At 41.2% G+C, this 14,534-nt stretch overlaps 1 protein-coding gene across 4 annotated transcripts in view; it reads left to right on the top strand.

Moving 5' to 3' along the window:
- Positions 1 to 14,534, top strand: part of USP13 (ubiquitin specific peptidase 13) — a 116,730-nt gene that overhangs the window by 87,046 nt on the left and 15,150 nt on the right. For 3 of the 4 annotated variants that reach the window (XM_032407145.1, XM_032407146.1, XM_032407143.1), the window contains exons 16-19: positions 1,095 to 1,121; positions 4,788 to 4,931; positions 8,197 to 8,363; positions 9,953 to 10,106. In XM_032407145.1, the coding sequence (XP_032263036.1) occupies positions 1,095 to 1,121; positions 4,788 to 4,931; positions 8,197 to 8,363; positions 9,953 to 10,106 (492 nt within the window). Of the gene's footprint in view, positions 1 to 1,094; positions 1,122 to 4,787; positions 4,932 to 7,447; positions 7,546 to 8,196; positions 8,364 to 9,952; positions 10,107 to 14,534 lie in introns of those variants that run through there. The other variant, XM_032407147.1, reaches the window with a different exon arrangement.

The raw sequence follows: 14,534 nt of genomic DNA, 5'->3' as shown, positions 1-14,534 counted from the left end.
TCTGGCTTCCCCTCCCTCCCTCCCTCTCCTTCCTGCAAATAAATGGGCCTGTAGGGAAAAGAAGGAGTGTGTTTTCAGTAGGCTCTCAATCTTGAGGAGCTGTGTCTTCTTGGGAGTGCCTCTGGACAACCCGAAGGGGAAATTCAATAGTGTGTGTTAGTTTTAAAAATCTTGACCACATTTCACCTCCCCACCTTTGTCACTGCTTCATAGCAAGGCTGTAGTTTGCCCTGTGAAGGCTTAATTTTTGTTCAGAATACTTAACTTTTTAAGGGAAAAGGACATGCAGAAAATAATTGTTTCACTTTTGTGGATCCAAGGACAGTGTCAGAAAATCTCGGTTTCATTTTTAGCTCAGTTACTGATGCAATCATTTCATTCTGGTTTCATTTGCTCACCTGTTGACTTACTGTTCACCTTTTTAATCAGTTAATTAGGTCAATTAATAGTGATAGAGCACACTGGGCCTCTCTTCCAAAGGTTTCTCATCAGTTGAGCATTGAATATTATTGGTGACCATGTTCAGGTGCAAGAGAAGGATAAGGTGAATCCAGGAGGATTCAAGATAGGCACCTGTGTTCCATTATTCTCGGACGTTAAGTCAGATGTTAAATTGTAGAGTATGGAGAGTAGAGAAGGGACCTGTACGTGGGACACTCTGGGTTATGTGGTACAAGTGGTCCATTAAAGGGTCCAGAGAACAGAGATCAGTAGGAGCATCGGAGGAGTACAGGATGGTTTATTAGCACTGCTCCTGCTTTCTCTGATGTTCTTAACAGAATCCTTGGTTTGTAATTATACAGAGTCCTTAGAAATACAGGGAGATAAATTATTTAGTTCATTAAGTTGATAAGCAGAGCATCATGTCTTATCTGGTTGAAATCCCTGAGACCTGTTTATTTTCACTCCTTACTGTAATGATTTCATGTTGTACAGGCTGGGCGGTGTGTGGGGTGGGGTTGCTGAGGGGTTGACAACAGTGTGGGATCCCTAGGGGTGAGGGATTAGGGATTGCCCTGCATGGACTCTTTTTCTTTCTCTAAAACTCTTTGCCGTACTTTGGTCTCATTCTCTGCCTCTCTGTTAATTTCCAGATCGCCTGATGAACCAACTCATAGACCGTATGTATCTTTCGAAATTTTTCTCAGTGTCCTGCAATTGTCATTGGTCTGACATTTATCTGTGGGAATTCAGTAAAGGGGCATTGTTCTCTACATGTGCAGCTTTTCCTGGGTGGGAGTGATTCTTTGTCTGCAAGCTGAGTTAGCAGCAAATGTAAACCAGCGACATGATGATTAAGCGGCTCTGTGGCTCAGGAGAGTGATCATCAGCATGGAAGCCAACCAGCCCCAGACTGGAAACTTGGCCCTGCCGTTTATGACTGCAAGCTAGAAAAATTTACTTAACTTCTCTGAGCCTTAGTCTCCGCATGTGTGAAGGTGGGCTCGTGATGCCCTTTCTTCCCACTCTGGCCACGAGTAGGGCTCTTTATGCAGTGATGGCACAGTGGCCAGGCCTTTTTTCCATTCCTGCTGCTGGACATGTAGTGATGGCTCATGACTGACAGGACATGGTAGCATTGATTAATACTCTCAAGGTTCGTAGTGTCATTGGATTGTATGTTAATTTTATAGACTTTTAGTTCCTTAATCCTGTAGGAGTTATACTCTTGGTTTTCTGAAAAGAACACAATAAACTATTTATGGTGAGTATTTAGGTATTAATTAGGAGGAAGGGGGAGTGTTTAACACTAAATACTCTGAATCTTTTTGTCTACAAAGCCCTTCCAGAGACAAACTATTGTTAATTTAGAAGTTCGTGTGTTGGGTATTAAAGAGGGCACGTACTGAATGGAGCACTGGGTGTTATATGCAAACAATGAATCATGGAACACTACATCAAAAACTAATGATGTAATGTGTGGTGATTAACATAACATAATAAAATAAAATTAAAAAAAAGAAGTCCATGTGTTTTACATTGCAAATGATTGATCATGTGGCTTAGACCTCCACATTTCCTTTCCTTGGTCGATTATGATTTGTTCATTGCTAGAAGCTTTTAGGGTCAGCGAGGGTCTTGGGAAAATCATTGCCTCTGTGAATAATCTAATTGTAATAATAACAGTGGTTGTTAATACTTTGGAATGGTTACCATGAGTCATACTGCGTTTATTATTTCATAAATTCTTTCAATAGTATATAACTTTACTGTTCATATAAAATCCAGATTCTCATTTGATTATCACAGTAAGAAGGGCAGGGTAGGTAACCTTTTACAGAGTATAAAACTGAGACTCAGGAAACTTCAGAGACCCAAGAGCTGGGACCAGAACCTGGGCTGGGAGTCAAGTGTGCTTTTTATGCTGCTTGACCTTTTCTGGAATGTGAGAGGTTTGCTTGCTGCTCCTGATTGTGCAGAGAGCTGGCCTGCAGATTGCTCTGGGGGAGGTGATGGGTGGTTAGCACGGACTGTGCTGGAGGATTCTGTCTCTGCCAGGAGCACTCAGCCGGTTTCCAGGGTTCATGGTTTGGCCATTGATTTCCTCCCAGATCTAAGCCTGCTGTCTCATCAGCAACTACCTGTACTCAACAGGAGAAAATAGAATTATCTGGGATTGTTTAACATTTGCATCCTACCTTTCTCAGATTTTTAAAGAACAACTTTAATTATTTTCTTATTATGAGAGTAAAAAGATACTTACAAACTATGGGTTAGCAGTAAGAGTCATTCATGGTTTCATCAGTCATCTATAACCATTGTTAACACTTGGCGTATGTCTTTCCACTGGCCTGTGCCTGTGCCTGGCTCACTTTATTTTTCTCAAAAATGGAATTATATGTTTTCAATCTAATATGTTATTAGAGACACACATAACCATTTATTGACCTGCACTTCTTAAATTGCATTGTAGGGAACATGAGAGTCTTACAAGATGTTGAAAGGTGTTCTGTAGAAAGAGTTTCCTAGCTTCCTTAACTGTAGGAGTCTTTATGACTGGATTTTTGAGTCTTCACTATGCTAATGCACATTGTGAATTTCTAAGGGGAGAATAGAGAATGTGGATTTTAAAGCTTCTTTGGCCATGGAAACCCCTTGTTTTGTGGTTCAATAATGACATTTCTCTTAGAACATCAGGCTATCATAGAACACAACTTGGGAATCACTGCTGTCCTAAATCATTGCTTTCTTAAAATTTGGTCTTGAAAGGATGTTCTCTGTATCTTCCTTGTAAGAGAGAAGTTTGATGAACACATTTTCTTTTTCTTTTTAGAAAGAGAGAGTGCTGGCTGGGGGAGGGGGTGGGGTTGGTGAGAGGAGGGGCAGAGGGAGAGGGAGAGAGAGAATCTTTTTTTTTTTTTTTAAAGATTTTATTTATTTATTTGAGAGAGAGAATGAGAGAGAGCACATGAGAGGGGGTAGGGTCAGAGGGAGAAGCAGACTCCCTGCAGAGCAGGGAGCCCGATGCGGGACTCGATCCAGGGACTCCAGGATCATGACCTGAGCCGAAGGCAGTCGCTTAACCAACTGAGCCACCCAGGCGCCAGGGAGAGAGAGAATCTTAAGCAGGCTCCATGCCCAGCATGGAGCCCAGGGCGGGGCTTGATCTCATGACCCTGAGATCATGACCTGAGCTGAAATCAGGAGTCAGACGCTTAACTGACTAAGCCACCCAGGCGCCCTGATAAACACATTTTCAATGTAGTTTTTATAGAACAGATATCTCTAATCCTCAGTTCTACTGCTACTGTTCAGTTCTACTAATTGCCGTCTTTGGCAGAATTTTCAGTAGATTAGAGACCTCAGGATGTGGGGAAAAAAGGGATATCTTTTGTGCCCCTGTTCCCCTCCAGTTGTTGGATAATTTGAGAGCACAATGCAGGTATATATACATGTATGTGTATACATACAAGTACACATATGTATATACACGTACAAATGTGTATACATAAAACATAACAGGTGTATGTATATATACACACATATACATGTGTATTATAAAACGTGTATATGTATGTACACACACATACGTGTATATACACACATGCCTATAAGTTTTTATGTATATTTTGTACATTATGTATACATACATACATGTGCTTATATGCATCCACGTATACATACACATACACACAGACACATACATCTCCACCAATATCTACATATCATCATGAAAAGAAAAGAAAACAAAACAAAACCCTCTATGTCTAGGCCCACATTAGGTTTATAAAGCTATCTCTTTTAATATCTTAAATGTATACCATTACAGAACATATTCTGTCCTTCTGTACCTAACATTTGGGTTCTCCATTTCCCAGAGCTGATTACTTCCTTTGCTGATACACCTAAAGGCCTGGCATAACTTCCTGCGAGATTTAAGGAGTAGGCTTTGCGCTTGTGGATAATGCTTTTCTCTTCAGATTTCAGTGATAGGAGAGGCCGCTGTAGGAGAGGTCTTGAGAAGGATCTGAGAGGCTGGAATGGTTCTGGGAATACACTCACTCTCCCCATATAAAATTAAGGAATTGTTTTTCAGTGCTTGGATTGTCCAGGTAATTACTGTGGTTACAATTTAGGTCAAAGGTATTTAAGCCCAAATAGCTTAATATTTGGATGAATTCAAACAAAACAAAGTTAAACCACCATTTATACACCCCCCAGAAATAGCACTTTCTTTGGATAGCATGTGGCTAGTGGATGAGGAGAAGCTAGGATGAGGAGAAAGAGAGTTTACGTTTTACGAGGGTTCATGTTTTTACACCAGAGTATTCTGTTGTGCTCCGTAGCCTCAGACATTGATGAGTCATCAGTGATGCAGCTGGCTGAGATGGGTTTCCCTCTAGAAGCATGTCGGAAGGCTGTGTACTTTACTGGAAATATGGGAGCTGAAGTGGCCTTCAACTGGATCATTGTTCACATGGAAGAGCCAGGTGAGTGGTCGGAAGAGGGGATAGCTTTGGAGTCTGATGTGATCCTAAGTGATGCTAAGCCTTGGTCCTTCGATGTCCTCTGAATGGGTCCCAGAAAATGACATTTAACTCATAATTTAGCTTCTTAGCTTGCTTTTTTTTGGCCCTCATAATTTACACTTTCAGCTCACTTTTTCTCTGCTGCAATGGGGTGGGGTCACTTTGCTTGTGGCACAAAGTCACAATGTTCATCTTTACTCTTTTTTTTTTAAATAATAGCTTTCTTGAGATATAATTCACCCTTTTAAAGTATATAATTTAGTGGCACAAAGACCACTGGAAAGATGTGGGATATACAGGCACATGTCAGAGATGTTGCTAGCTCAGTCCCAGACCACCACAGTAGAGTGAGTATCACGATAAAGTGAGTCCAATGAATGTTTTGGTTTCCAGTGCATAGAAAAGTGGTGTTTACACCATACTGTAGTCTATTAAGTGTACAATAGCATTGTGTCTAAAAATGTACATACCTTAATTGAAAAATACTTTGTTTTTGCACATCGATTGACTCTTCCTTTCACAAATGGTTGCTCTATAGCATGCGATGTTATTTGATGGAATTTCTCTCACAGTAGAACTTCTTTGAAAATTGGAGTCAGTCCCCTCAAACCCTGCTGCTGTTTTATCAATTAAGTTTATGTCATATTTTAGGTCTTTTGTTGTCATTTCAACAATCTTCATAGCATCTTCACCAGGAGTAGATTCTATTTCAAGAAACCACTTTCTTTGCTTAGCCAAAAGAAGCAACTGCTCATCTGTTAAAGTTTTATCTGGAGATTGCAACAACTCAGTCCCTCCTTCAGGCTCCACTTCTAATTCCGGTTCTCTTGCTGTTTCCACCACAGCTGCATTGACTTCCTCCACTGAAGTCTTGAACCCCTCTAAGTCACCCATGAAGGGTGGAATCTTCTTCCAAACTGCTGATAATATTGATATTTTGAGCTCTTTCCTATGCATCACAAAATGTTCTTAATGGCATCTAGAATGGCGAATTCCTTCCAGAAGGCTTTCAGTTTACTCTGCCAGATCCATCAGAGGAATCTGTGGCAGCTACAACCTTACAAAATGTATTTCTTAAATAGTAAGACTTGAAAGTTGAGATCACTCCTTGATCCATGGGCTACAGAATGGATGTTGTGGTAGCAGTCATGAAAGCAACATCAATCTCACCATTCATCTGCATCAGAGGTCTTGGGTCACCAGGTGCATTGTCAGTGAGCAGTCATATTTTGAAAGGAATTTTTTTTTCTAATCAGTAGGTCTCGATAGTGGCTTAAGATATTCAGTAAACTGTGTTATAAACAGATGTGCTGTCATCCAGGCTTTGTTGTTCCATTTCTAGAGCAGAGGCAGAGTGGATTTAGCATAATTCTTAAGGGCCCAAGGATTTTTGGAATGGCCACTGAACATTGGCTTCAACTTAGTCACCAGCTGCACTGTCCCCTAACAAGAGAGTCCGACTGTCCTTTTACGCTTCGAAGCTAGGCATTGACTTCTCCTCTCTAGCTATGAAAGCCCTACATGGCATCTTCTTCCAATAGAAGGCTATTTTGTCTGCATTGAAAATCTGTTGTTCGGTGTAGCCACTGTCTTTATTTACCTTAGCTAGGTCTTCTGGGTAACTTGCTGCTTCACCTTGTACATTTATGTTATGGAGACAACTTCTTTCCTTCAACCTTGTGAGCCTTCCTAGCCTTTGTAGATTGAAGAGAGGGAGGGCTTTGCTCTAGACTAGATTTTGGTTTCAAGGAAATGTTGTGACTGGTTTGATCTTCTGTCTAAACCACTAAAACTTTCTCCATATCAGCAATGAAGCTGCTGTGCTTTCTTATCATTGGTGAGTTCACTGGAGGGGCACTTTTAATTTCCTTCAAGAATTTTTCCTTTGCCTTTACAATTTGGCTGTTTGGTGTAAGTGGTCTAGCTTTTGGCTTATCTCAGTTTTCAATATGCCCTCCTCTCTAAGATTAATCATTTTAGCATTTGAGTTAAAGTGAGAGATGTGTGACTCTTCCTTTTGCTTGAACATTTAGAGGCCATCATATGGTTATTAATTGGCCTAATTTCAATATTGTGTCTCAGGGAATAGGGAAGCCCAAGAAGAGGGAGACAGGGAAATGGCTGGTCAGTGGATTAAGTTTGCTGTCTTATATGGGTGTAGTTTGTGGTGCCCCAAAACAATTACCATAGTAACATCAAAGATCACAGATCACAGATCACATAATATACTAATAATGAAAAAGTTTGAAATACTGTGAGAATTACCACAATGTGACACAGAGTCATGCAGTTAGCAAACGTTGTTGGAAAAATGGCACCAATAGGCTTGCTTGACAAAGAGTGGCCACTAGCCTTCTATTTGTAAAAAGTGCATTATCTACAAAGTGCAATCACTTTTTTACATTCTGCCACAATGTGTGAGGGTTCCAGTTTCTCCACATCCTCACCAACCTTTGTTGTTATTGTTTTTATTATAGCCATTCCAGTGGATGGGAAAGTGGTAGCTCATGGTGGTTTTCATTTGCATTTCCCTGACGACTAATGATGTGTAGAGCATCTTTCCCTGTGCTTGCGGGTAATTTATGTATCTTTGGAGAAATGTCTGTTCAAATCTGTTGCCCGTTTTTAAGGAAGTTATTTGTCTTTTTATTGTTGAGTGTTCTTTTCATATTCTGAATACAAGCACCTTACCAGATACATGATATGCAAATTATGTTCTCTCATTCTGTGAGTGTTTTCACTTTCTTGATGGCATTTTTTGAAGCACAAAAGCTTTTAATTTTGATGAAGTCAAATTTATCTGTTTTTCTTTTGTCACTTGTGCTGTTGGTGTCATATCTGAGAAACATTGCCTAACCCAAGGTCTCTCGCATTGAGGTCAGGGAGCCGTTTTGAGTTAATTTTTGAATATGGCCTGAGGTGGGCGTCCAGCTTCATTCTCTTGCATGTGGGCATGTACTTGTTCCAGCACCATCTGTTGAGAAGACTGCCCTGACCCCATTGGAATGGCCTCGGTACCCTTGTCAAAACTCAGTTGACCATAAATATGCGGGTTTATTTTTGGACTTTCTGAATTCCATTCAGATGATCTATGGGTTTATCCTTATGTCAGTACCACCTGCCTTCATTATTATAACTTTGTAGGTGTTTTTCCTTTTAACTCCATGGTGTTGTTTATTTCAAGACTAAAAAAAGTAAAAGGTCTGAGTGTGATTCTCTTCCCCAGATTTTGCTGAACCACTGACCATGCCTGGTTATGGAGGAGCAGCTTCTGCTGGAGCCTCTGTTTTTGGTGCTACTGGATTGGATAACCAACCTCCAGAGGAAATTGTAGCTATCATTACCTCCATGGGATTCCATCGAAATCAGGCTGTTCAGGCGCTACGAGCCACGGTGAGCACATGAGACTGTGTGTGAGAATACCCTCCTCTTCCTGGAGTCGGTGTGTATTTCTGTCAGTAGCAGTGGAGATTTTCCAGTGTCCTTTGATCATTTTGAATCATGTTTGTTCACTCTGTACCCCACCATGGCCCACAGAGATTTATTTGCATATATTCTATGTACAGCTAAAATAAATGATTGGGGGAAATTATACAGTTTAAGAATAGGGAGTAAAAAAAAACCTAGGGAGATAATTCAGCTGGGGCAAGATGAAAGAAACCGAAAGACCAAAACCAAAAGAAACTCCCTATCATCTGAGTGTTTATTATTAGCAGGGCTCCAAGATTTGACTTGGAGCTTCCTTGTGGCCTTGGAGTGGAGAGGGATGCATGAGACTCCATGTTCAATAAGGCAGTTCTTTAGGACAAATTTTGCTTTTATGATACCAAGACCTTGGAGAAATGTCTCTCAGAAGTCCTCATAGAGAAGACTGAACGGCTCTGGGAATTCTCCACTTTTGTGGCTGTGGAGGGAGAAGATTCTTCTGGTATTCATGTACTTCCTGATGTTATCAGGAGAGAAGGGACCATGAAACTAGAGGGTAGATAGAAGTCTTCCTCTTTCAGTGCAGATGTTTGTTTAATATTGAAGGGAAGTTCTTGTTTTGTTTTTTTTTAAACCCATCCTTCCTTGCCACACCGTATGTGTTTTTGAGTGGATGTCTGCTACTAATTCCTGCTTACCTAATGTCCTGAGGATGTCCTTACTAATTCCTGACCGGTTGCCTGTGAGGGTCCATTGTTGAGGGCGTAGTAGCTCTCAGCTGACTCCGGGAGTGTGGCTGGAACAATCCGTTTCCCTTTAATGTGCTTGAACTATCTCAAGCAGACTTAGTTTCATTCAGCGTACTTGCTTTGCCCCACTTATTTTTCTTGACTGACTTTTCATTGGCGATTCTGTTGATGTCTAAGCAGATTTTTTAACCTGCCCGTGATATCACAGAGGAAGATGGCAATGTTTTTAGTCAATTGGTTTGAACAGCAGAGTTAAGTTTAAAACAATGTACCTAACTAACCAGTATTGTCATCATCAATCAAGGCGTTAATCTTGTCTCTACTGCAATTCAAGAATTCTGCTAATGTTTAGGGAGAGGAGGCACTAACACGACTCTCTTGTTGGCCCCCCCTCTGCCCGGCATAGTTCTCCGCAGAAAACACAGGTGATAGGGAATGTAGCATGTGCAGCTAGTATGGCCGAGAAAGGGCTGTATTAAACAAATGGCAGACTCTTTGGTGTTCCGTACCCCATCATTAGCATCAGCCTGCAGAAACGCTGAGCTCAGACGGATACGGACTTTGGAACGCTGGTCTGTTGCTCAGAACTGTTTTCAGTAAATCCAATTACAGACCTCAGTTGGGAGACTCAGAGAATGCCAGCTGAATGTGCATTTCATATGCAGGGTCAGAGCTTCGCACTCAGAGGCACTTAGGACTAATGAATTCAGGCCGCCTGTCTTATCTGCTTGACACTCTGGTTCAAGTGGTCAGGATATAATGAGGCCCTGGGACTGCATACATTGTAAAAATGTTTTATTTTATTAGAATAATAACCTGGAAAGAGCACTGGATTGGATCTTTAGTCACCCTGAGTTTGAGGAGGACAGTGACTTTGTGATCGAGATGGAGAATAACACCAATGCCAACATTATTTCTGAGGCCAAGCCTGAAGGACCTAGAGTCAAGGATGGATCTGGAAGTAAGTTCTTTCCTTAGGGATTGTCTGAGCATTTGTGACCATACATTTGGCCCATGCCCTTCCTTCCCACCACTCATCTTAAAACCTTTGCTATCATCCAAAAGTTAGCACAGATCCCACCTTCTTGTAAATGGTGCATTTTTCTACTTTGCATGGCCATGGTGATCTGAAGAAGTCTGGGACAAACTCAGAGTCATGTTGCCTAGAAGTGTGTGTGTGCTTACTTCTAGTCCTGCTGTCACTTTGCCATTCCTTTGAGATACTTTTTTTTTCACAGACCATAGAAGTTTTTGTCTGAAAGAGAACATTTACTTTCATGGTAGTATTTTTTTTTTTTTTTGAACGGCTGAAAAACAGCCTTATATCCTTGACCCTGTCATTGATCGTACCAGCTGCTGATAATTCTCTGAAGGGCCAATCAAGATGGCAGGAAGAGGCGCCAACAGCCAGTCATCTACCTTTTTTTTTTAAGTTTATTTTTTTTAGTAATCTCTACACCCAATGTGGGGCTTGAACTCACAACCCCAAGATCAAGAGTAGCATAGCTCTCTACCTTTTATCAGCAAACACGTATGTGTCACTGTGCACCAGGCACTGGTTCTAAGACCTTTGCATACGAACTCTCATTTAGTCTTTAACACATCTCTTGTCCATGTGAGAAAACAGAGGCACAGAAAGATTAGGTACCTTGCCCAAGGTCACACAGCTCTTACGAGTTGGAGCCAAAATTCAAATCCAGAACCCCATGTTCTTCCCCATTGTGATGCCCTGCTTCTTGGGCTGTCACTGCCTCCAGAAAGTGTTTCAGCTTGTTAGCCTGGTATTCGTCACCTCCTCCAGGCAGATGCCAACGTGACTTGTCTTTCAGTGTTATTTCTTCTGGCCCTCCCCACCCCAGTTCAGACGCCTGGGACCGTAGCCACACCACCAGTCTCGTCGGGGCATTAACCCCCTTCTTCCTACTTCTAGGCCTGTGCTCAGGTTAATCTTTGATTGTGAAATGCCCTTTCTCTCTCATCACTGCACATGAAAATCCTTACCATTATTCACAACTTGGCCACAGATTCCATTCCACGGATTGCTCTCCCAGGGCCTTCAGAACGAGTGCTCCGTATCTCATGCTAGTGATAATTATACCAACATTAACAATACTTCCATCTGTGCCACATTTAATCCTCACAATAATCCTATGAGGTGTAGATATCATTATTATCTCCATTTTATAGGTGAAGAGACTGAGGTAGAAGAGAAGGTTAAGTTTGTTAAGGTTACATAGCTAGCTAGTGATGGGTAGAATCAGAATTCCAACCTGGGTAGTCTGCCTCCAGAGCTTGTGCCTGAAGCCCCTAAGACATAGTGTTTATTCTTCTGTTATTAGAAGTATCAAATTCAGGGGTGCCTGGGTGGCTCAGTTGGTTAAGTGTCCAACTCTTGATTTCAGTCAGGTCATGATCTCAGGGTCATGAGATTGAGACCTGCATTGAGCTCCCACTCAGCAGGGAGTCTGCCTGAGATTTGCTCTCTCCGTCTGCCCCTTCCCTGCTCATGTTCTTTCTCTCTCAAATAAATAAATAAATCTTAAAAAAAAGAAGTATCCAATTCATCTTGCAATAAAATTATTTATTTATGTTTATTTTTAAAAGATTTTATTTATTTATTTGACACAGAGAGAGAGACAGCGAGAGAGGGAACACAAGCAGGGGGAGAGGGAGAGGGAGAGCAGGCTTCCCGCTGAGCAGGGAGCCCGATGCGGGGCTCGAGCCCAGGACCCTGGGATCATGACCTGAGCCGAAGGCAGACGCTTAACGACTGAGCCACCCAGGCGCCCTGCAATAAAATTATTTATGTAAATATTTGTGTTTCCTATTTGGGAACTTGCGAAAGGCAGATACTATTTTACTATTATAAGGCTCATGGTGTCTAACACATAGAAAGTACCAAGTAAAAAATAACTGGATTTAATTAAATTTACATTTGCAGGGGTGCCTGGGTGGCTCAGTTGGTTGGGCATCTGACTCTTGATTTCAGCTCAGGTAATGATCTGAGGGTCAGGAGATCGAGCCCCATGTCAGGCTCTGTGCTGGGCATGGACCCTGCTTGAGATTCTCTCCATCTCCCTCTACCCCTCCCCCTTGTGCTCTCTCAAAAAAAATTTTTTTTTTTTTTTTACATTAGCAGCATTTGTTCCAGTAATCATATAGCTGTAGCTCTCATTAATGGTCTACTCATTATCAGTCTTACCAGATCTAAAATGTATGTATTGATCTACCTCTAGAGACAGAGGGTGGGAGGGAAACTTTCTTCTTTTATATAAAACAGGAATTTCTTCACTGAAACTATCATAATCCTGACTGGGTAAAAAAAGATGAGATATAGCTCTCCCAGCTTCCATATTCATCTAAATGGTCTTGTATTACTTTTTGGAAATCAGTGACTTGCCTAAAATATTAAAAGCTGTAATGGATGTTATTGAATAATTCATGAGCAGGATTTATTATGTGTTGCATGTCTCGGTTCACTGCTTCCTTGATTTTCTGTAATGGACTTTTCTTTGGGGATGGGGAGTCCTCCTCGCAGAAGGAATAAACCACACGATGGGGCCATTGTAAAGCTGCCAAGATCTATGGTTGTAGAAAGAGGGTGAGTCTGATCATTAGGTTTTCCTGTTTTCTGGTGGAGCTTGGAGGGACCAGCCACTCTCTTGAAGATAGTCATTAATGATATGGAGTAGCCACATCATCCCCTTGGGCTTACTGAACTCAGAGTGATCTTCCGGTACTCCTGGCCCTGCTGGTTTTTGAGTTGCATCCTTGAATGGGATGTCACAATGATGCTTTCAAGCACCCTTTAATTTAAAGGCACTATGGGCCAAACTCGGCGGTCTCACTCTTCACTGCCTCCACATTTAGGGTGAGGGTGGAGAAGGAGACAGAGATGCGCTGTAAGACATCAAGTATAGGATATACTGAAGCTAAGAGCAGTGGTAGGTGAAAATTTTAATTATCAAAAACCAAAAGAGCATAACCCACCCTAACTCATCAAATGCATTTTGTGTCTAATTTTTAAGAGGAATGGATGTTTTTAAAGTAGTCTTTACAGCACTGTGCCTTGTCCACCAGAGGTGATCAGAAAATGAATGATTGAATAAAGAATAGATGAAGATCAGGAGGTAGTGGTCACAGGGATGGTTTTGGGCTGACTCCAGAAGTGCCAGATGGAGGAATTGGGAGTGCACTATTTTGCATTACATTGCATAAGTCACAGGAAAGGAAAAAGGTGATTTCTTGTACTTTGCTGCATTAGCACCTGAACTCGTATGTCAGTCACTTCTTTTTTTTTTAAATTAACGTTTATGTTTTTTTTCTTATAATTAAAAGGGTATTTAATAATTGTAACAACTTGAGAAAATGCAGATATATGAGAAGAAGAAAATAAAAATTACTTCCATGTAATTCCCAGTCGTAGCCACTGTTAATGTCTTGTGTATATTCTTTAGGCCTTTCTATGCAAATATAAAATGAATGTAAATATGAATTTTTATAAAAATAAAACATTCTATTCTATACATGCTATTTTTTTAAGATTTTACTTATTTATTTGAGAGAGAGAGAGAGAGAGAGCACAAGCAAGAAGGGTAGAGGGAGAGGGAGAAAGAAGCTCAAGCAGACTCCATGCTGAGTAAGGAGCTGGAGACCGGGCTTGATCTCATGACTCTGAGATCATGACCTGAGCCAAAACCAAGAGTTGGCCGCTTAACCGACTGAGCCACCCAGGCGCCCCTATACATGGTATTTTATAAATGCTATTTTATAACCTGCTTCCCCCTAACTGTGGATACACATATATGTATGTCTAGATCACTGAATGTATATTAATAATATCCCATTGTATAGCGGTACCATAATTTATATACCTGATTTTAGGCCAACTAATTTTTTTTAATAAAAGACGATTACAGAAAGAGTTTCAGATAATGGGGCTATTTTTACATTCAGAAGATGACAGCAATTATTATTATTATAATTATTTTAAAGATTTTATTTATTTGAGAGAGAGGAGAGAGAGCACAAGCAGGGGGAGGGGCAGATGGAGAGGGAGAGGGAGAAGCAGACTCCCCACTGAGCAGGGAGCCCGATGTGGGGCTCCATCCCAGGACCCTGAGATCATGACCTGAGCTGAAGGCAGACGCTTAACCGACTGAGCCACCCAGATGCCCCACAGCAATTATTATTATTTTTTAAAATTTTTTATTGTTATGTTAATCACCATACATTACATCATTAGTTTTTGATGTAGTGTTCCATGATTCATTGTTTGTGCATAACACCCAGTGCTCCATGCAGAACATGCCCTCTTTAATACCAATAACCAGGCTAACCCATCCTCCCACCCCCCTCCCCTCTAGAACCCTCAGTTTGTTTCTCAGAG

Source organism: Phoca vitulina, unplaced genomic scaffold, assembly GCF_004348235.1.
Source record: "Phoca vitulina isolate PV1807 unplaced genomic scaffold, GSC_HSeal_1.0 scaffold8, whole genome shotgun sequence".
NCBI classification, from domain to species: domain Eukaryota; kingdom Metazoa; phylum Chordata; class Mammalia; order Carnivora; family Phocidae; genus Phoca; species Phoca vitulina.
Note: the sequence above shows the minus strand (reverse complement) of the source record. Positions and strands in the feature narration are given on the sequence as shown.